General features: G+C 32.1%; 1 protein-coding gene and 1 long non-coding RNA gene across 2 annotated transcripts; both read right to left on the bottom strand.

Moving 5' to 3' along the window:
- Positions 1-1,032: 1,032 nt before the first annotated feature.
- LOC105330703 (uncharacterized) lies at positions 1,033-3,424 on the bottom strand. Its single transcript, XR_900534.4, has 5 exons — positions 3,268-3,424; positions 2,426-2,934; positions 2,145-2,267; positions 1,520-1,648; positions 1,033-1,142 (listed from the first exon to the last, which is right to left on the bottom strand). It is a non-coding gene; the product is annotated as an uncharacterized lncRNA (long non-coding RNA).
- Positions 3,425-9,060: 5,636 nt separating this feature from the next.
- On the bottom strand, positions 9,061-15,329 carry LOC136270662 (uncharacterized). The gene is made up of 2 exons (XM_066069000.1): positions 14,691-15,329; positions 9,061-10,630 (listed from the first exon to the last, which is right to left on the bottom strand). The coding sequence occupies exon 2, from the start codon at positions 10,534-10,536 to the stop codon at positions 9,061-9,063; it is 1,476 nt and encodes a 491-aa protein (XP_065925072.1). The 5' UTR covers positions 10,537-10,630; positions 14,691-15,329.
- Positions 15,330-21,962: the final 6,633 nt, after the last annotated feature.

The following is a 21,962-nucleotide window of genomic DNA, read 5'->3' on the forward strand; positions in this document are numbered from 1 at the left end:
TAAGTTATTCTACCTTTCGCTTTATGTACAAGAATAAGGCAATGTGTTTCGTGTTGATCCGTTTAGTACTAAATGTATCCCTATGACGCTTCTAGAGATCATTTCTTTTGTTCATACACTACCAAAGGTCAGTTTATTAAAAATCGACTCAAGGCGTTTCTTTTCATAATCAATAATCTTTAATTGTTGATTAAGCACGGGCCAATGACTTAACATGAAAAACGTTACATTTAAATTCATTTGGAGCTCAATAATGTGTAAGCGTCACCAGAAAAAGGAAAAGTTAAGACATTTGGTAACGGTTATTTAGACAAATACTTTTCAAATATTTTAAATCAATTCATTTAGTACATATGATCATAAGTTTTTAAATCTTTTTGAGATTAAGATACGGTGTATGTGATAATAACATTGTTCCATTTGCAAAGGACACACAGTTTTAGATAAATCAACGGGAACTCGACTATCACTCGATTAACGCCCCTGATTGGTCGATTAAACCAAAGAAAAGTAACCCCTAATAACAATATACTTAATAAATACAGGGTAAACCAGGACGACTCTAAGTTATTCCGTCTTTAAATATTTCATTGTAATTTTCATCAAATAATTTTTGGTATCAATTTCGAGTTCCTCTTCCCTAAATGTATATATATAAAGATAAATGGCAACGGAATTTTATGTTTTGTATATCCACTTTGGGTTTGCACTTCTTGACACTGGAAATGGGGGTTTCAGTGGATTTACGTCAAAACAAACTTGAATGAAGCGTGATTTGCCTCAATGGTAGGTGCAGGTCTTCAACTTCCGGTCTGAAAAAAATCGGATGGATGACTCATTTTTTTTAAGACCGGGAACTACAGACCTGCAGCTACATCGATGGCCAAGCGGTAAGAACACTGGTCGTACACTTAAAAGAGGTTTTGAGTTCAACACAAGGTTAAGGTGGCTCCGTTATTTATAGCCCTTTTAAGATGGCGAATGTTAGTTTGCGAGTTATTGAACTGTTAATGAAAGCTGATAAAGATAACAACACATTTAATTTCTTTATTGAATGTTGTTTTTTTAAAAATGACTATCTATTAATCCATTTTATTAATCTCTTTATCCAAACGCTGATGGTGCGTACACATAATCAACATCTGAAAAAAATAGGCATGTATCAATGTCAATAAATTTAATTTGTACTACAGAGTACTGAGTTTATAAAACATTTTATTAAAGGCAAACGTATTTGTTTAAACATTCGATTAATTGTTCTAGGATTTTGGCATTAACCACTTTGAGTCAAACAAGTCTGACGATTTAAAGTTTTTAAAGTTTCATAATCTATATTCAAAGTATAAAAAAATAAAACATATATCGAATTTTCAAATGCTCTGAGATAGAACTGATAATTTATTATATAAACATTAAACAAAATCATTAAATAAATGTTATCAGATCGCTATTTTAGCATAGACTACAGTAAAAAAATTAAAACCAAAAAAAAATAAAATTTAAAAAGGTAAGGTTTTACCATTACATATTCCACAAAACTTCCGACAGTTTTCCTCTCTGAACAACAGATACAAATGTTTGGAACAGACATCCAGATATTCGTCACAGTTAGGTAACTTATCCTCGCATTTCACTGCCACTGTTGGAACTGATATGTGACATAGATTTTATTAAATCTGTGTACATTATTAATCCAATGATGAAAAAGCATAAATAAAAAATGTTAATGCCTGACCTCTTAAAATCAGAGTAAAAGTTGGAAAACTTGGTTGACATAGTAATAAAGAGTTTACTGGTCAGTTGCAATACAAATTCATTATCATAAATAATTGCATCAGTAAGAATAAAAACACTCATACTTGATCACATCAAAGAAATAGTGTATGCTGCTTAAAAGGTATAACGGAACAACATACCATAAATAAAAAAAATTATCAAATAGATTAGCGAGACATTCTGAGAAAACTTAAAATAACTATATTCAATTATAATTTAAAAATTTGTAGAAAAAAAACAACCACAAATGCTAAGGGTTTTAGGTACAGGTACATGTAATGTTTTGCTGACGCTTATAATAAACAATTAGTAGTTTTTGTCTCTTCTGCGTTTTGATTAGTTCACGCACTTTTTCATTATATGCATACCTTGGCAATATCCGCAATATAATGGACAGTTGGTTTTGGCCCAGGGGAAGTACTTTCCATTGATGTCACAAGTTACTTCCAAATTGTACATTCGACAATCAATCTTTGGATTATTTTGACAGTCTAAAAATAAGCAAAGTAGAGGCAGATCATTAACTGTAAGAAATAAAAACAATAAAGCGGAAGAAAGCGTTAATGAAACGCACTTTGGTTCCAAGAAATATATACAACAAAGGTGTTCTTAAAATATCTTTGAAATAAACATCGGACAATGGTGTTACCTGCTGTAGATGGTCCGGTGGTGGTGGCGTTTACTGGCTCAGGTGTGGTCTCCGTTTGATTTACCTCAATTGACGTCACAATACTAGTGACAGTTGGTTCTGTATTGGGTGGGACGGAAGATGTTTCGACTGTAGTCTCCGTGCCAGAAGACGTTGGGAGACTAGTTGTAGGTTTGGGAGTGTGTGCTTTGATTTACATTTAAAATGATTCTATAAGAAAACTATCTAAAAAGGGTACGTATCATTGCTTCAGGGTTGAACAGCTGACATGGGTATAAAAGGAGGAAAAGGAGGAACAGCGTACCATTTCCAAATACACCAACATATTTTCATTAACATTATTAACGTCATATATAAAGGCAAGCAACCAACTTACCTTACCTGTGGTTATTCTTTTTGAGAAAGTAATTGGTTAGGACATGAATTAATGCACATACACACACTGCAACCAAAACCAATAACACAGCACAATACCTACCGCGTCCAATTCATACGTACCTGCTGCATTTCTAAAATATGAAACAAATTGTTGAACATGGCTTTTTTATTTGGTAAGAGGTGTTGTGTTGAAAATTAGTTATATCTCAATAATTTCAATAGCATATGATCATGGTTAAATATTTGCGATTGATAAAAAATGTACACCACTTAATCAGAATTTCTAAGTATATATACATGTATATTTCTTACGGTGCATATTCATTTTGCTTTGGTGTTCATTTCAATGCTATCTTATCACTTATCGTCCTTATGCATGAAGAAAATTTTTCAAAAAATTATAGGTAAACTATTTGTTGCAGAATTAAACACGACAATTGTTAAATTATGCTTGTCGAATTTACCTGACTTGTTTAACCTTTCGTACAGGAGAAAGGCTGTTTATACAGAACGTTGCATTGCTGACGATTAAGTCTCTGTCTGCCTTTTGATAGCTACTGGTGGTAAGCCTCTTTACAAAGCAGAGAATGTCTTATAACTAACCGATGTGATCAGCTGATCTAATATGCACATGACCTGGAAGCTCTGCATGTTATCTTTGATTATGGAGGTCACACGTTCGCTGGCCAGCGAGGACGTATGTTTCTGTGTTAGGTTACGTAGTACTGCGATCAAATCCCACACGTAGTCACTTATCGAATGTGTCTTCATTTAACTCATTGTATCAGCAAGCTTTGTTTTATTCGCCAATAAAAATATGCAAAAACTATTTTTTCAGAAGTAAAATAAAATGTTCCTGCTCCCTTCCATTTTATTCTTTTACAGGTTTATATCTTTTTGTAAAGTCATACATTTATGTCTATCTTATACAATCAATATCTAACCATGTGTCCCTATTCTAAATGTCTATGTTCTTGCCGCATGTATGTTTTAATTTGTCTTATCAAACTATTTATTTTTATTCATTAACTATTCATCAAGGGGAAGGCCTGATGGTCGTTTATTTATAAAATGATTATATCTCTACCTCAAAAAAAGAAAGATGATGAATATAACTTTTTTACGACAATGTATCTATAACTAATCAAAATGATACGTAATGAAAAACAAAATTAATTGATATTCTCAAAAATATTGTGCAAGTTAAAATATTACTGTATACAGCATTTGTTCATTAGCCAGTTTCCTTATAATGTTTTCTCTTCTCTAAATAATTGTGATGATATATATATATATATATATATATATATATATATATATATATATATATATATATATATATATATATATATATATATATATATATATATATTAGGGATGTCAAATCGATCAATTTTTAGTACTCGGTTACTCGGACGTTTTTCCGATCGAGTACCCGGGTACTCGGTAAAAGTGAAAAAAAAAAATGAACAAGTAGATTGATAACTGTAAAAATATTTCCAGACTTTTGAAGTCGGTGGCGGCATTTTAGGTCTGTTCAGTTTCTCTACAGTGTGCTATCTAATTTATATAATAGACTATATAAACCATTTTCAGTGAAAACAAATCATTAAAGTAAGCCAAAAATAAGGGTAGAAGACAGCCAAAGGTGAGAAAAGCTAGGTAACAGGTGCTTGGTCACGATAATTACTATATAAACACTGCCACAGGCGATAACGGTCATTTAGCATATTTAGAGGCGTAGGAAATCCTAATTACTGTATGTACAAGTGCAATGGACATTTTAAGTTTTAAAACCGATGTTTTAATGCATTATTAAATAAACTTAGAAATATTAAAAAATATACATCCGAGTAACCGAGTACCGATTTTAGTATTCGACTAGACTTAGACCCGTGCGTGCACGGGTTGACATTGCATATCGGAAATTCACGAAATGGATACATCAACATTGATATTGTAAGGTACTTTTGGAATAAACAATGAATGCGAGTATAATTCTGGTTTGTTTTTTTTTAATTTGAAAAATTGATGCGTAACGGCTTGGCGCAGAATTTGTTTGATCCCCCAGTTAGCTATAAATCAAGTCATGAGTTCGGATCATGCCGCAGCTTACATTAAGGAAGCTCTAAAGACTGCACACTAAAGAGTTTGTTAGACTATTTATACGGTATTTTTATGCAGTTAGATTGATTTGCCCTATGATAACAATAGACGAAATTGTTATTTTCAGTTACATGTAGTTACACAATTTAATATAGATTCAAATATTGTAAGCATTATATATTTAACTAAGAATAAGTAATTAAATTGATTATTTTCCCCAAAGTAAGTGAACACCAGTGATTTCTGAACATGGATAGTCCAATGTCTGGACATTTTTCCGGCACAATTAAGGCAGGTACATCATGTTGAAAATGAGTTATAAGACTCAATACACCTTTAGGTGATATATTTTTCTCGAAGTGCAGAAAGCACCTTTTGTTAGTGTCGAAACAAATATAATATAAGAAATCAGGATATTTATTGAACATATGACAACAACAACAAAGAGTTGGACACTGCTGATACAAATGTGCTAAGCTGGTATTTTTTTTTTATTTTTTTACTAAATCAGTTATTTAAGTAAAGGTGTGAAAAAGAAATTGCAAGAAATTTAACACTGCAGGTCTTAACTTGTTCAAAATATGATCTCAACAAAAAAAACACTGCTAGTACATAAACTTTATATGCACATAGGTAATAGACATGCATAAAATCAGTAAAAGCAGAAATGAAAATGGACGAATGTGCTATACTGACTCTATACTGGTATTTTTACACAATTAGCAGATGTGAAGCAGAACAAATTATCTTGCAAATCTCTCCCCCCCCCCCCCAAAGAAAAAAACAAACAGGGCATTCAAGAGATCATTATTAAATGAAGAATATGAAATGTACTTAATACATGATATAAAACTCATGACTGACCAGCTGTAACTGTCTCTTTCGATAGAAATTATTGTAATATCCTTGAATAAGTACATATAGATATGAGATAAAAAAGTAGTAAAAACAGAAATAGTGACATATTTCTAGTTCAAAACTTCTTTGTAAACAATGTTTTGAGTAGTGCATTGTCCATTGGAAGATGATGTCTTTGTTAAAAGAATTGTGACTGCGTGGAAGGAATGAACCCTTGACAAAGCTACATACAACTGACATGCATAAAATCAGTAAAAGCAGAGATGAAAATGGACGAATGTGCTATACTGACTCTATACTGGTATTTGTACACAATTAGCAGATGTGAAGCAGAACAAATTATCCAGCAAATCTCCCCCCCCCAAAAAAAAAAAAACAAATAGGGCATTCAAGAGATCATTATTAAAATGAAGAATATGAAATGTACTTAATACATGATATAAAACTCATGACTGACCAGCTGTAAAAGTCTGTTTTGATAGAAATTATTGTAATATCTTTGAATAAGTACATATAGATATGAGATAAAAAAGTATTAAAAACAGAAATAGTGACATATTTCTAGTTCAAAACTTCTTTGTAAACAATGTTTTGAGTAGTGTATTGTCCATTGGAAGATGATGTCTTTGTTAAAAGAATTGTGACTGCCTGGAAGGAATGAACCCTTGACAAAGCTACATACAACTGACCATGCGAAAAAACCGGTTCTGAAAGATTTAGTCCTATGTAGTCAAGAGTTTGGCCTTGGGCTTTGTTAATGGTCATAGCAAAAGCAGGACGAACTGGAAATTGTCTGCGTTTAAGATCAAATGGTAAACCTGAGTCGGATGGAATGATGGTTATTCTTGGTAAAAAAACAGAATTTCCTGTATGCAGACCTGTAACAATTTTGGCTTGAATAATTTTCTTTCCCAAGTGAATAATGGACAGTCTTGTTCCATTGAGTAGTCCTTCTATTGGATTAATATTACGTAAAAGAATTACTGGAGCATTCGTTTTCAAGTACAGTCTGTGTGGTGGCATTCCAGAAGGTGTTAGTGAGTTGAGAAATTCAACTGGGTATAAGGCTTGTTGTTCTTCATCGGGTACACTATCAGCACTTAAATATGTTCTTGTATTTTCTGGCAAAGCAGGAAGTTTGTCCATTACCAATTTGTTTATTTTGTCAACATTTTCATTTGATTGTTGTTAATATTGCTCTTCCGAAGTAAGACTTGTCTTGCTCATTAAACATTTGTAAATTTGGATATACAGAATATATTAACTGTTGAAGTCCATCTTCATTGGGATCCAAGCAAATTTCTTCTGGGAGTTTAATAACGGACATTCCATTTTCTACAATTTGGTTTGCTCCATTTCCAACATCCAAAACAAATTTTTCAAACATATCATTTGTATGTGATGCACGTTTTTGTACCCGCATATTAATTGTTAAATGTAAAGTTTTCACAAAGGACCATAAAAAAGACTTTTTAAGGGTACTTTCAATAATATCGGCTTGCCCACCATGTCTTATCACTGGCAGAACCTGTCTGAAGTCACCACCTAGTAAGATGACTTTACCTCCGAAGGTATCTTCACAGTCCATGATATCACAAAGAGTTCTATTAACACATTCTAAAACATACTTGTGAACCATAGGAGCTTCATCCCAAATGATAATAGATGCATCATGTATCAACTTTGCAGCATTACTTTGCTTCGCTACATTACATGTACTCGTTTCCTGTATTGGAATAGGTATTTTAAACATTGAATGTGCAGTTCTTCCACCAGCTAGCAATTCTGCAGCTATTCCAGAAGATGCCACTGCTATGGCTATTTTTCTTTGAGAGCGAATACGTGCTAAAATTGTGTTATACAAAAATGTTTTTCCAGAACCACCTGGCCCATCAACAAAAAATGTCCTTTGTTTTGAAAATCCACGAACTGCATTAATTATGGTGTTATAAACAAAAATTTGGTCTTTATTCAAAAGTGACTCATTTTTTTCTGCTAACTGTAATTGTTCATCGAGATTAAATTGTACATGACAGGAAAGGGTAGATGTATGTGATGGTTGCGGTATTCCAGGGAAGTCTTGCAACGATTTTCCATGATGATGTAGTTGTTCATCTAAACTATCAAGGAGCAGATTAGTAACATATCGTTCTTTAAAATGGTCAGGAATGTCTTTTGCTTGATACAAAAAATCTTCTGACATGTATGTATTGAATTTTTCCCAAAGTAGAACATGATTGGCTGGCTCACAAAATATAAGTATAGTAATAAAGAGAGATCGCAGCTGCGATGCTGTGGCAGTATAAGTTGCTTCCTGTAGACAGTCTATCCATTCTTGGTCATCCTCTATGAATCCACGTTTTAGGGCCGCTTCCTTAAATGATGTGCAAATTGTACCGTTATCTAAAGTTCTCAGATCTTCAAAAGATTTACATCCAGGTATATGGTGCAAAAGAAGTCTCAAGTAAAATCTTTCTCCTTCAGTAGGATTGACTTGGTAAAGTCTACCTATAACATTGCCCTTTTTTCGATGTTTCCATTTCGATACAGTTGAATCCCATGTAAAGTGTTCAGGAAAATTATGGTATAAGATTCCTCTTGCAGATGGGTCATGTGCATTTATTTCAAACCATGCAGTAAGTGTGGTGTTCTTTGCATGTTCCAAAGACTGAAGTGCATTGCCAACTTTGTATAGAACAGTTTCTTGATTAGGAAGATGAATGGCAAGACGCTGAATGGCAGGTGATCTGTTGTGCAATTCATAGTGAAATATGCGCCAGCAGGCTTCTGATGCAGATATGTATCTTGCATCAGTAAAATTACTGATTTCATTTATTGTGGTACATGTATTAGATTCATCTTGTACAATACTGGCCATGACTCGATCTGGTCCTTTATAAATATATTTATAAAGATATTTAACTGCAGAAACGCTGGTACAAATTTCAACGTTAATGTGTGCTGTATATTTAGATAAAAGGAATGGATTATAAGGTACAACCCATCTATTGTCTAGGATAACACCATTCTTTTCCACTGTAATTCCATTGTCTCTGCGACTGTATTTTGGATACCCATCAGTTGATTGAAATGTACGCTCACAGAATTGTTTTGGGAACCTTTTAGAGCATTTATTGTCTTGCATGCAAGGAGAATTTTTGTTAGCTTCACCACATGGTCCATGAATCATGTGAGATGTTACTAAGGAATGTAGAATGGGTAATTTATGTGCAACCGGAATTTCAGCAGACACAAACTTGTCATAATCATCAGGTGACAATGGTTTACTGTTGTTATTTAGAATTATAAGGATGTGGTAATCCACGTTTCTGAAATTCAATAACATACACATATGCTAGAGGTTTCCCAAACACTTCTTTTTCAACAATATCATTTAAAAGTTCTTTTAATTTTTGATGGAATACACGTGCTGTCAAATCAGGACGGTCTGCTGGGGATTGTCCATTAAAAAGCGCAGATTTTATTTCTGGCCAGTTAGGATTGCATGTGAATGTTATGAACAGATCTGGTTTTCCAAACTTTCTTACTATGGACATAGCATCTTGATAGAGCTGGTGCATACAACGTGGACTACCAGTAAATGAAGATGGCAAAATAATTTTTCGGCCTACTGTTGCTCCATTAGTATCACCATAAGACACAGCATCAGCCAGTCCTTGATACAGCTCAGCTCCTAACTCATGTTGATGCAGAAGACAAAAGTTTAATCTTTCTTTTTCTATTTTAGCATACATATCAACAACATACTGATGAAGTAACCGTCCGCTTTTCAAAATGAGATTAAACCCAGTTCTTTGCATTAAGCGATAGGAGTAAAATTCCATCATTGTCACATTTTTGTCGCATTTACGGTTATTCTTCTGAATGCCAATACTCCAACCATCTTCTCCATGAGGAAATAATAAAACATAATGCAAAGAATCATACTTTGGATGAGTTTCATTGATGTGCATTATTTCATGATGTTGGGGGTCATTAATGGAATGTTTATACAACACAATATCTCGATTCGAAGGTTGCATCGAGTTATTTCCAGGAATTATAACAGATATTTCTGATGTAGTTGGCAGATTATATCTTCTGGAATCTTTGTTGGTGTCTGCACAAATTATCATTTTTGCATTTTGATCTGTTTTTATAATTTCAGCAGCATGTTTAAAACTATCAATAAATGGATTACAATTATGCATCATTTTCTGTAGAGCATTCAGAACGTCTAGATCTAAAGATTTATTCCACTGTATTCTATTGTGTAGCTCATTTTCAGTGTCATAAATGTAAATTTGAGCAAACTTTGGACTTTTCCCTTCAGATGGAAATAAATGTCCTATCCTGTGATATACCGATCCGGAAATGCGGAATGTATAAGGTCCATGTGACTGAAGCAAATCTTCTTTTACTCCTAGAGAAGCAAATGCGAGACTGGAATTAAATCCACGAATATTTTTTCTGAAATATTTTGCTTGTGGAGAATCATCTGTTAAAAAATTCTTGAGGATATCTGGTGGTTCATGTAGAGGTGGTAAGAGTATCTTGCCTTGCATGCAGCATGTAGAAAATGTAGCATTAATACCAAGGGATCCATTGTGCAGTTCATGTTTCCACATCAGAGAGGAGCAGTTTAAACAAATAAATTCCATTTTACCAATGTCATTACGTGCAGGCAAATGTGACTTAGTCAAATAATAGTCATTGAGAGATCCAAATGCAGTGGAGGTTTTTCTTTTTTTTTGGTACAGGGAGTTCATCTTGGGGATGTTTTCTTTTGTTAGTTTTGTTTTGTATGTATCTTTTTTTCTGATCGAATTTGGTTCTGGTTGATTTCTTTCGTAGAGGCATATTCTGAAGAAGAAAAAAAAAATACCTTAAAATTTTAAATATCAAACATGATGTTGGTGTTCATTTATCTACACAATACAAAATACCATACAAAAAAATAAAAGTACTGAAGTAGAATTGAAAGCCGGGCTCTTTTGTAATGTCATTATGCATATTTTGTAGAAAAATCTGGCGATCTCTCTCTCTCTCTCAAGCTTTTAATATTGGAAATGAGCGGCTGAATTGTTTTGTAAGCAGCTATAAATAAAAATATGTCTCTCAGTGCCAAAAAAATGAACAGTTGCATCGAAAGTGAAAATAAGCGTTATAAATTCAACCCCTTCCCTTCATTACTTCTATGTGCAGCCAAACACCAATGCTTTGAAAAGTAGTTTTGGAAATTCATGCGCATTGTATATGTGCCCAAAAGGCACGTAATGAATAATAAAGGAAAATATTCAACACTACATTTATTTGCAAACAAATAAAAAACCAATAGATTGGACAAATCATGGCTCTCTGTGTAACTATTTTGTATAGCAGAAGCTTTTACTTTGACGCTGCACGGTTTTTTGTTTACTTTTGAAGGTGTGCTATTTATAGTATCATTGGCGATTTGCCTGCCTACAGCCAGGACTCTGCTTTCAGCAAAGCCCAGCCTAAAAATCAAAGGCCTGAAGGGCCACATGGTGTCGAGTTGAAGTTAATTTGAAGAGTACAAATCTGAACAACTTTTTTAAAAAGTCAAAATAATTTATGGTATTCCATCATTGATCACATATAGACTTGATTAAAAAAATCCTTAAACAAATTATGATTCTGTAACTCTTAAGAAATGTATGTACAATAACATGAGACCAACTTTTCTTATTGTTTTGCTGGAGATTAAATTTTTTTTTAAATTGAGTCGGGCGGTCAATTAAATTAACATAAATAAAATTTAATATAGATTTTATGCAGTCAACTAAAATAATAAAAATATCAAAATGAACTGCGATTTGTTTTATTATCAAAAACCATTTTCATTTGGTTATTGACCATTCATTTAAAAATTGGTATTAATTATACTTCGTTTTTAAAAACAAATATATTAGACAAAATACATCTGTCAACTACTTTCAGATAAATAAAAATTATGTTTTTATCACAAAATTAATAAAATTTTAATTCATTACAAATTGACTCACCTTATTCCTAGAAAGTTTTGAATGTTACTTAAAAGTTTTAATAGAAATATCCTTGGAGTTAAAACATTGTAGATTTTTATTTCTCTATTCAAATAGAAAATTAATAAGTATTAAAAGTATGATTGTATTTAATTCTATATATTGTACATTGCTGATAAAAACTCTGTCTCTTATTATCAATTGATTTAAAAATCACATGGGTCCAAATGACCGGACCGAAAAGATCACGGGTAGATATAAGAAGGCACCCATTCATATCGTTTACAGTTAAAAGTGAAAGTAGGCTAGTTGGTTTAAAGTTACTTTTTGTTGTAGATATAGTTCTGTGCAGGAAGTTTTTTGTTTCTAAAAGATCAAGCATTTGTACATAGTCAACATTCGATATGGATTCAAAATAATCTGTTTTGCAGGCAGGTATATTTTATAAACAAATTGAGTACGTTGGCCTAACTATCGCAAGTGTGTGAAGTATTCATCCGCTGAAACCAAGACATATTGTTTACAATAAAATATGAACATTGTCAAAGACATCAACTATTTTTTTTATCTGCCAACTTGTTATATTGACGTACAGTTATGTTCTAAATGGAAGCAAGTATTCTTTTATTCCTCAAATACAAAAGAAAACGTCGCACTCATTTTCGCGGATTTATTGATAGCATGCGTTGTTCAGCTCCTTACACTTCCGGTGGACGTACGATCCCTAGATGGCTTTCGAGCTTCGCTTGACGCCATAAAAAAACATTTTAAGGAGGTAAACTTGGGTTTTATTGTGGGAAAACTACAACAACAACTACAGCCACAAAACAGATATATTTTTTAAAATTGCTTAAAATATATATGTTTAGCAAATTTAATAACTTTAATTACTCTTTTAAATTTCTACATTGATATTCTGAAAGCATATACTAAAAACGATGACTTCCTTAATCAGTGGTTATACTTTCACTATAGTAATCATCAATTGAATATCGGTTTATACCCCAATTCGGCTAGTTTAAGGATTTTTCCTGAATTTTGTCTGAAAATGAGCAATTCGGCCTGTGCCCCACATTGACATATGCCCCGAAAAATACGGTAATATACATTTTCACCAGAAATCTCTAATCATATGAGTAAACTCTGTATTCTCCTCCCTCTCCTTTTATTTAATGAGCTTAAACAAATTTCTGACTTTTACAGCCAACATATGTTTGGTGAACTTATGTCTAATTATACAATTGAAGCATCTATAGTAAATGTTAAGCATTCCAGGAATTACATTGTGAATTAATATTATCAGAAGCTCAAACAATATCGGTTTGAAATTATAATATAATCTTTTTATACTTTTTAGTTTATTTGCATTTTAACTTTAAAAAAAACAAAGAAGAATATTGAGATAAGATCAATTAAAGTGTCAGATGGAACAAAATATGATGATTAAAATTAATATAATCATATATTAACATCTACCAAGTAATGTTCCCTCTATTTTAACAGAAAGTTATTTTATAGCTCTATAGAAACAGCCAGACGGAAATCTACACATCCTGCTTATTGATTGGTCTAATCTATAGCGGCTAAAAATTGACACGTCCTGCTTATCGATTGGTCGAAACCTACAGTGACCTAAGAAAAATCACGTACTACACGAAATAATCAAGATGATGTTAGAATCAAAGTCTCACAGGAAACGATTTGGCTGATTCTTTTAGCTAATGTACTTATGTACATTAACAGTAATTTAGTGAATTTTACTTACATTTCATAATCAATTTATTAATTTGTTAAAAGAAAGATGTTAATATAAACAATGAAATACTTTGTTGATGATTTATACCGGTTATGAAGGTAGCGATCATTGCCAAAAAAAATTACATAACCCATGATAGTGGGTTATGTATTTTTTCAGCAATGTCCCTACCTTCATATCCCGAATGAATCACCAAAGAAAGCATTTTATTGTTCAAATGTAATCACAAAGCAATATTGAGAATAGATTATCATAAAACAATTATGAGATATCATTATATATATATATATATATATATATATATATATATATATATATATATATATATATATATATATATATATATATATATATATATTGAAAATAATATTTACATTAGCTTATGGAATTTGGCTAACAATGGTGTTATTTAAATCAAATTTAAAATACACATGTATTGTTTATCAAGTTATTTTAGTTTATCGTTATTTCAAAATTTATTGTTTAACTGAAGCCAAAGAACTTTTTATATCGATGAATGCCACACATTAAAGCTTTCAAGAGGAAAAATCTCATATAATTTAATTAGTTCTAAAATTTCATCATTTTATATACATATCTTTAAATTGAGGTCTTCTTCTATCAAAGACCAAAATAGTGTAAAAATTACCACAACCCTCCAGCCATCTTAAATAAAAAGTGTTCATGATGCAGCATGGATATGACTATATATAATGTAGGACTGTTCTCAAGATGTTATAAGTCCTAGAAATATTAAAATTCAAGGGATATATCAACAAAATGAATTTAAAATATTACAATTATTGAATAATGCTATGTTTCCAGGAATGCTGCTCTATATTACGAAACCATGCAACTTGCTGTTGTGTAAGCAAGAGCCTTACATTTGTTTGAGTCTATGAAGGCTTTGGAAGGATATAACTTTATAAAACCATGCACAGAGAGAGAGAGAGAGAGAGAGAGAGAGAGAGAGAGAGAGAGAGAGAGAGAGAATATACACTATAATATATAGTGTGTATACTACAATCAATAGAATAAACAATATTTGTAAGATCTAAGAATACTTGATAACTTTCTTAGTGTTGAGAAAGAAGGTATTTCTATCTATATATGAAATTGTTATCAATGTAGCGGGAAAAATCTGAACTGTAATATTACACACCTTAATCTGATTACAGGTGCTGCTCAGAAGACTTCACAGAACTGTTTGTCATCAAATTACAACACAATCTTCTTCAATATCTTTGAAAATCTTCAATCTCTTTGAAGTTAAGTTAAAAAAATAGGCAAAAAGGCATTTCGGTCAAAATGCAACTGCATTCTTAAATCAAACACAAAGTTATCCCACAGTTTGACTGCATGAATTCAAAAGTCTTGTGAATTCTTTTCATCCGTTTCAGATTCCAACTGTCTTTTGGGCTCTGAAATCATCTCAGCATCAATGTCTTTGAAGTTGAGTTCATCAACTTGCTGCTGTAGATTTTCACATTGTTTGCTTTTGTCCTTTAATTCTTCTTCTAGATGAGCAACTTTACTTTGCAATTCTCTGACTTTGTTGTGTAGAGTTGAGGATTCTGCTTTTGCAGTACTTGCTAGTTTGATTATGGAGTTTAATTCAATTTCAATCAGTCTCTGAAGCTCAACCGTTTCTTCTTTAATTTCATTTTTCTTGTTGGTGTTTTCCCAGATCTCTAATGCTAAAGCACTCTTGTTAACATTGTGCCTAAATCTGTGCAGAGCATTTATAACTTTTTGTAATTGGCACTGTATTGGAAGGACATCTCTGGATTCCTCATGTGACATCTAAATTAATACAAAAATAAAATTTACTTAGCACAATTAAATGATTATAGCCATTCCGATAAATTTTATTCTATGTTAACCATAAATACTGACTTATCATATGGTCATCATTTTGCTTTTCTAAAAAAAAAAAGGAGTCTGAGAGATGTTGCCAATTTGTTCGGGTAATTGCATTGTCCAAGAATTTATGTATCTTTTAAACAGTGTTTTATAAAAAGCTTGACGACATGATTATGTATGGATACAGAATGAACATTAGACCAGCCTGTGCAGCTTGTTGACCATTTATGCATCATATCATTATAAGGAAGTATATAAATTAATACTGTTGTATTAGGGCTGCAACAAATCAGAAATATTTTGAATTAATTTGATGAAAACAAAAATATTTACTGTAAATCTTACATTTGAAAATCTTTGAAGGAAAATCTCAAAGTTAGAAATGTTTGAAAAAATTAATATAAAGAAACGAAGTTTGTAGAGATATTTTTGATTTGTTAAAGCTGTTTGGGTTGTATAGAGTAATTGACAATAGTTGCTCAGGTGAGCGATGTGGCCCATTGGCCTCTTGTTTATACATGATTAAGTTTAAAACATGTGGGAAACATAAATTACCATTATCTTAGATAAGCCAAGCAACAGTATCTTATGTAGGAAAGAAGGAACATGAAAGTACTTCTTGCTGCAATAATGACCAGGTTTCCCAGAATAGGATTGTATTTGGTTTGTTTTTTTTTTTAATATTTCTTAAATTGAGTACCTTGAAGTCCTGTGTATAATTCACACCTATATTCAGCCAAAATTTGATCAAAATTAAAGGGACATGGTAAGGCACAAACCCATGATTCAGCAAATATCAAATTTTTACATGATTTTCACAAAATTTATATATCATGTAAAAAGATGAACTATTGAAAAATTACAGTGTTCCAAAGTAAATAAATGAAATTAGAAAGAGAAAATAGAATTACACGTTGGGTCAACACAAAAATATTGAGTTTTTCTTTCGATTGATGAGCCATGCAAGCGCAAGGGAATGTAAATACTGCAGTGTGGCATACCTCATGAGCCAGAAACCTCTCATTGAAACATGATGTCTTCAAGAACCATATATTTATTAAGATGCACTCTCTTTAAATGTATATTTCTTACCATAGATATTGAATAGCTTCAAATTGAGTTGTTTTATCAGTGTGTCAATCCCACTGTAACTATTTAAAGAAAGAAATTGCAATCACGTGACTCTAAACCAATATCCAAAATAACTCGGTTTGTTTACATGTGCAATTTCTGGATGAGTTTTAATGACCTGAAAATTGATAGGTGATGACATGATGCGTGAAACCTTTCGTATGATGAAATTTCATGTAGCTCTTTTTATTTCTGGTGTCATAATCAAAAAGTAAAACATATATTTTGAGTGACCGTGCCACTTTGAGGGGTGAATATTATACATTTTTTTTCAGAGTACATTTCTGAATGCCGCGAGGGCATGACTGCCGATATCTCATATTAAGCGAGTTGTTTGAGTGTACAATATACACTAAGCATAAAAAATACGCTATTATTTTATTACCATGTATTATAATATTAATCCTGACCTGACCTTGCATCAAACAATTTCTCGCCAGTGTATTCAGAATTACATAATCATACACCTGTTGATTCGTCATGTGGTCAATGTTTGTTAAACAATATCCGTTGTCCGAAGCATGCACCTGTTTCATGTTGGACTTAACAGTTTATTTGAATGCAGAATATAAGCAATAATTATGATTTAAAACTTATTTACTTTATATCCTGTCATGAGTTCAACGTTATTGTGTTACAGAGACATGCACACTGTAAAAAAAAAATTGATGATGTGTACGACTTGATAATGATATACGACGTACAGATGTTTTTTCACACTGTTTATTTCTAATAGAATGAATTGATGTAGTATGTGGGCCTGTAGGTTTAACTGTAGGCCCATAGACACATGACCCCTAAGATTTCAATTGTTAACCACAACCCTGAGCAGCATTGACAGAATTATTTTAGATGAACAGGCTGTCCCAACTATATAATGTACTGAAGAATAACAATAATTAACAGATTTCACCCACTTTTTAAAAATGACAGTGAAAAGAAATTTTTGGAGGTGAATTTAAATATGAACAATAAAATGCTTTCTTTGATGGTCCATTTTGGAAATGCATGGCACATCTAAGCGTTGCACAGTAAAAAGTTACTTAATCCACTAAAGCTGGTTACATGTTTTTTTTCTGCAATACAAAATGTATTACTTTTATGATAGTGTGATGCATGTCTCACATGAACCACTTAAGAAAGCATTCTAGTATTTATAGTCTGTCCCAAGTTACTGCTTCCATCACTTTTAGATGATTTTTAATAAAAATACACATACCTGTGAAAGAAGTACAGTTGAAATCGATGAAATGGAAAATATCCAAGATAACTTCATTGATAAATTATCCCTTTTCACTCAAAAAAATTTACAGGGACAAAAATAAATTTCTTACGCAGATTTATAATGGGAAATTTTTACATTTTTTTTCTATTCGGAAGTACTTGGGACACCTTGCGCAATTTTTCAACGTTATAATCGGGGCTTAATAATGGTTGATGCAATGTAAAATCTCCGTAGACTTTATATTTTGGGATGTGTAATGAAACCTGAAGAGGTAGAGGGGGCGTTTCAAAACAGATAATCTGGACATTTTTCATATTAGTGGATGAACGTAGTTTGAGCATAAAGGTATTTATTATTATCGAAATATCAAGCGAAAAGTGGTGGAAGCAAAAACCCGTGACAGAGTATAAATAACAGCTTCGAATGCATGGTACATATGCATGAACATACACGCAGGTAAAGAGGCTGGAAAATGAACACAAAGACAGGAGGTGTGCGTTGTTGACAACATGGGTATAGGATTTGACTGGTTATACCTGGGCCCCAGGTAACTCAGGGGTGTTCACGGTATTGTTGACATTTATATAACAAAGCAATGCTATTAATTTCACTACACTCTCCTTAGTTAGAATAATCTAACTGTGTCTCAGGACAGGCCCTCGCCACAGATGAAATGCCTTCCTCATACCAGTAATGTAGCAGAAAATTGCAGAATCACTGGCAAACAATTTTGGAGAAAAGTAATGAAGTTGCATTGAAAATATTTGTTTTATTTATTAAACAAACCTTACAGAGACTGTAAATACCTTTTTCTAAAAATTTAATATATATAATGGAAGATTTAAACACTTCATAATGGAAGATTTATACAATTCTTAAATTGAGCAACTTTTTTACTCGTTTCAAATTTACACACCATGTTGACTTTCAGAACTCTACAGATTTTTCTTGTAAATGTACAGTGTAAGAGTTGTCTTCCCTTATTTTCTTTCCTACAGAGAAAATACACCGAACACATTCTCTTGTTAAACTGGGTCCATGGGGCATTTATCATTATAACGATAGACCATTCTACATGTGTATCTTCACTCTCGTAAGAAATATGTAAATTTTTTGCATGGAGTTAAATACTTCTTTCCCTTTTGTTTATGTTTTCACATTATTCGTATTTGCTTGGATAAACTCAGAAGTCCAATCCACACTTTACAAAAGTTGTTTCCCTTTGCGGTGTCAACCGAAAGGTCAAAACGGGAAAAAGCAACAACTTTCCTCTTCTTTAGAAAGCAACCAAATATTTGGGCGTCCTATGATTAAATCTCCCCGAATTAAATTTATTTCTTTGATCTGTGGGTTGCCCAATCCCAGGGCATTCAAAATACACAAAGGAAACAGACTTCATACTTCAAACGATAGAGTAGCAAACCTCTATTACTACAAAAGCTACTTGGAGAATCTATGGGTTTTCCCCAATGATGACGGCCAAGGGACAAAACTTTTGGAAAGTGTATTGGTTTATACAAATACGTGTAAATTTTCATTGGAAATTTGCTATATATTCTGTTTGTATAAAGGCCTATGTATATGATTTATTATGAGAAAAATCTTTGAGATCTATGGGGTTTTCCCCCAAAGATGGCGGCCAAGGGACGTAAATTTTGAAAGTGTGGATTGGTGTCTATAAAAACGTGTTAATTTTCATTGGAAATTTGCTATATATTCTGTTCGCATTTATTTATGACTTCTTATGAGAAAAATTATAAAATAACAAATATATATCAACTTCGTACTCATTTTGTCTTCTCTGGTTGGATAGTCAGGGGTGTTCAGCCTTCAGCCTTCAGCGTGATTGAAATGCGCACGCGCAAGATTGTAAAATACAACAAATCCAGGTGATTTCCGGAATTTTTTGAGGAATTTTCGGCGATTATTAATTAGCGAAGCTTAATCGAAAAAAAATTAAAAAAAATTGGTAATCTTCAAGTATCAGTGATGTTTAAAATATATAAAACAAAAGACGATACTCTTCCGATTTATCGGTATTAAAGACAAAAAATTCGAGTCTATTATTTTAATATAGTAGTATAGATACTCGGACGTTCGATCGAGTACCCGGTTAACCGGGTACTCGTTGACATCCCTAATATATATATATACTTTGGAACTGTTCATTTTCTTTTTCTAATAGAAACTTTGGAACTGTTCATTTTCTTTTTCTAATAGAAACTTTGGAACTGTTCATTTTCTTTTTCTTTTTTGATTATTTATACTGTGTGATATCACCTTTCACTCATTTTGGATTATATATATATATATATATATATATATATATATATATATATATATATATATATATATATATATATATTGATCATCATTGAACTTAAAAAGATGGTGGTGAAAAAATGTAATTAAAATGTTCAAACAAGACCGTGTCTATAATCAGTATAAATATAGATCAATACATTTAACTACTAATTCGAAAATAAAACCATGCAAGGCATCACGACGAAGGAGATGAAAGTACTTTACATGGAGGCTTTGACAATTTACGAGTAGAATTGTATAGAATGAATAGAAAAGTATAGAACCAACGATCCAAACAGTCCAGAAATCCGAAAGTGCATTACAAGAATCAAATATAAGGAAATTATATTATTGAATTGTTATATAAACGACAACAAAAAAATACTGCTTGGAAAATATGTGATAAAAGGTGTGTGTGCTGGACAGATTAGATAAAGTAAAAAAAAAGATGCAATGAATGAGCGGTTTTAAATAAAATACTAGTACATAAAATGGTTTCTGGCTTTTTATTCCTCTATTAGCATCAACGTATTAGCATATTATGTCTATAAGTTCAGGCTTCTCAGCACCTACAAGTAAAAATGGGATTTTTTTGTTCCACTAGTCAAACCTACGGTTTTATGATTAAACGTGAATAATACCGAAACATGGGCATTTTGATGATGATTTAGGTTCAACGGTATGAATAAACCAATTATTAGGTCGTTCTACCTTTCAGGTGAAAGACCTATTGTATTTCTTATGTTTTTTTATTTTTTTTCCTACTCTTTTTTTCCCAGGGACAGCTTTTTTTTATTTCTAGAGATATTGAAACAATTTTTTTCTTTATGTAATTGACTCTTTGGATGATAACTCCCAGAATTTACAAAGTTATTGCCTTGTGTATGAAAAGCTTGTTATTGCTACTCCTCTTAAACCGTTAGAGGTAGAAACTTTTTCTAACGTGTTAAGTTTAATTAAAGGCTCCTTCAGTCTATTCAGTCTATTCATACCGAAAGGATCCAATGCCCTTTCTCCTAGTTATTGCCCCTGAAAGTTTCGAACATTCAATAAAGACAGAACTATTGCACCAGTAACCATAGATACATCGGATCACCTGGGACGGAAGCGTCTACCTTGGCCAACTAAAATAACATAAAGGTCAAAGGTCAAGGTCATATTAAAGTTTTTGTATTAATGAATTTAGTATCTCTTATGTTTAAGTTGGTATACAGAAACTTTTAATGTGTGTAGTAGGACTTCGTGAGGCATTTTAAGATAATGCCCTTTCGACCCCATCTTGATAAAGTAGTAGAATTATTGCCCCTTTCATGCAAAATGCTTGCTATCGCTAATTTTTTAAAACTAAACTGTTAAAGATAGAGATTTTTAACTTTTATTGATCTCTTTAGTTGACTTTAAGGACCTTTCAAACTGTTCGTATCAAATGATTTGATGTCACCTCGAAGCAGTTATCGCCCCTGAATGTGTCTTTATATTGTTTAAAACACTTATAACTTTTGAACCTTACATCGTAGGACCATTGGACCTCTTCAGATTGAAAAGTTTACCTTGATCAGTCAAAATGATATAAAGGTCTAAGGTCAAAGCTAAACAAAAAAAATTATATACTAATTTTTTGACTTTTTTATGGAGTAACGCCAGGAAAATATTTTAATAATTCTTTTGAAACAAAAATATTTTAAACATAATTATTAATGATGTGGAAAGACCTCTAATTGTTTGAGAACAATTAGTGGTTTGCACGGGTGTTAAATGAAAAAAATCTTTCATAGATTAATGTGTATCCTTTTAATTTCATCGTTTACTAGAATTTGAAGCTAGAATCTAAACTACATTGTCTATTTGAAAAAAAATAGCCATGTCCAATACTTGTCAAAACCACAAATCATAAAATATAATTTCACATAT

Source organism: Magallana gigas, chromosome 8 (assembly GCF_963853765.1).
Source record: "Magallana gigas chromosome 8, xbMagGiga1.1, whole genome shotgun sequence".
In the NCBI taxonomy this organism is placed as follows: Eukaryota; Metazoa; Mollusca; class Bivalvia; order Ostreida; family Ostreidae; genus Magallana; species Magallana gigas.

Bases quoted from the DNA above. Each gene is read 5' to 3' on its own strand.
- LOC136270662 (XM_066069000.1), bottom strand. From the start codon at position 10,536: ATGAACTCCCTGTACCAAAAAAAAAGAAAAACCTCCACTGCATTTGGA.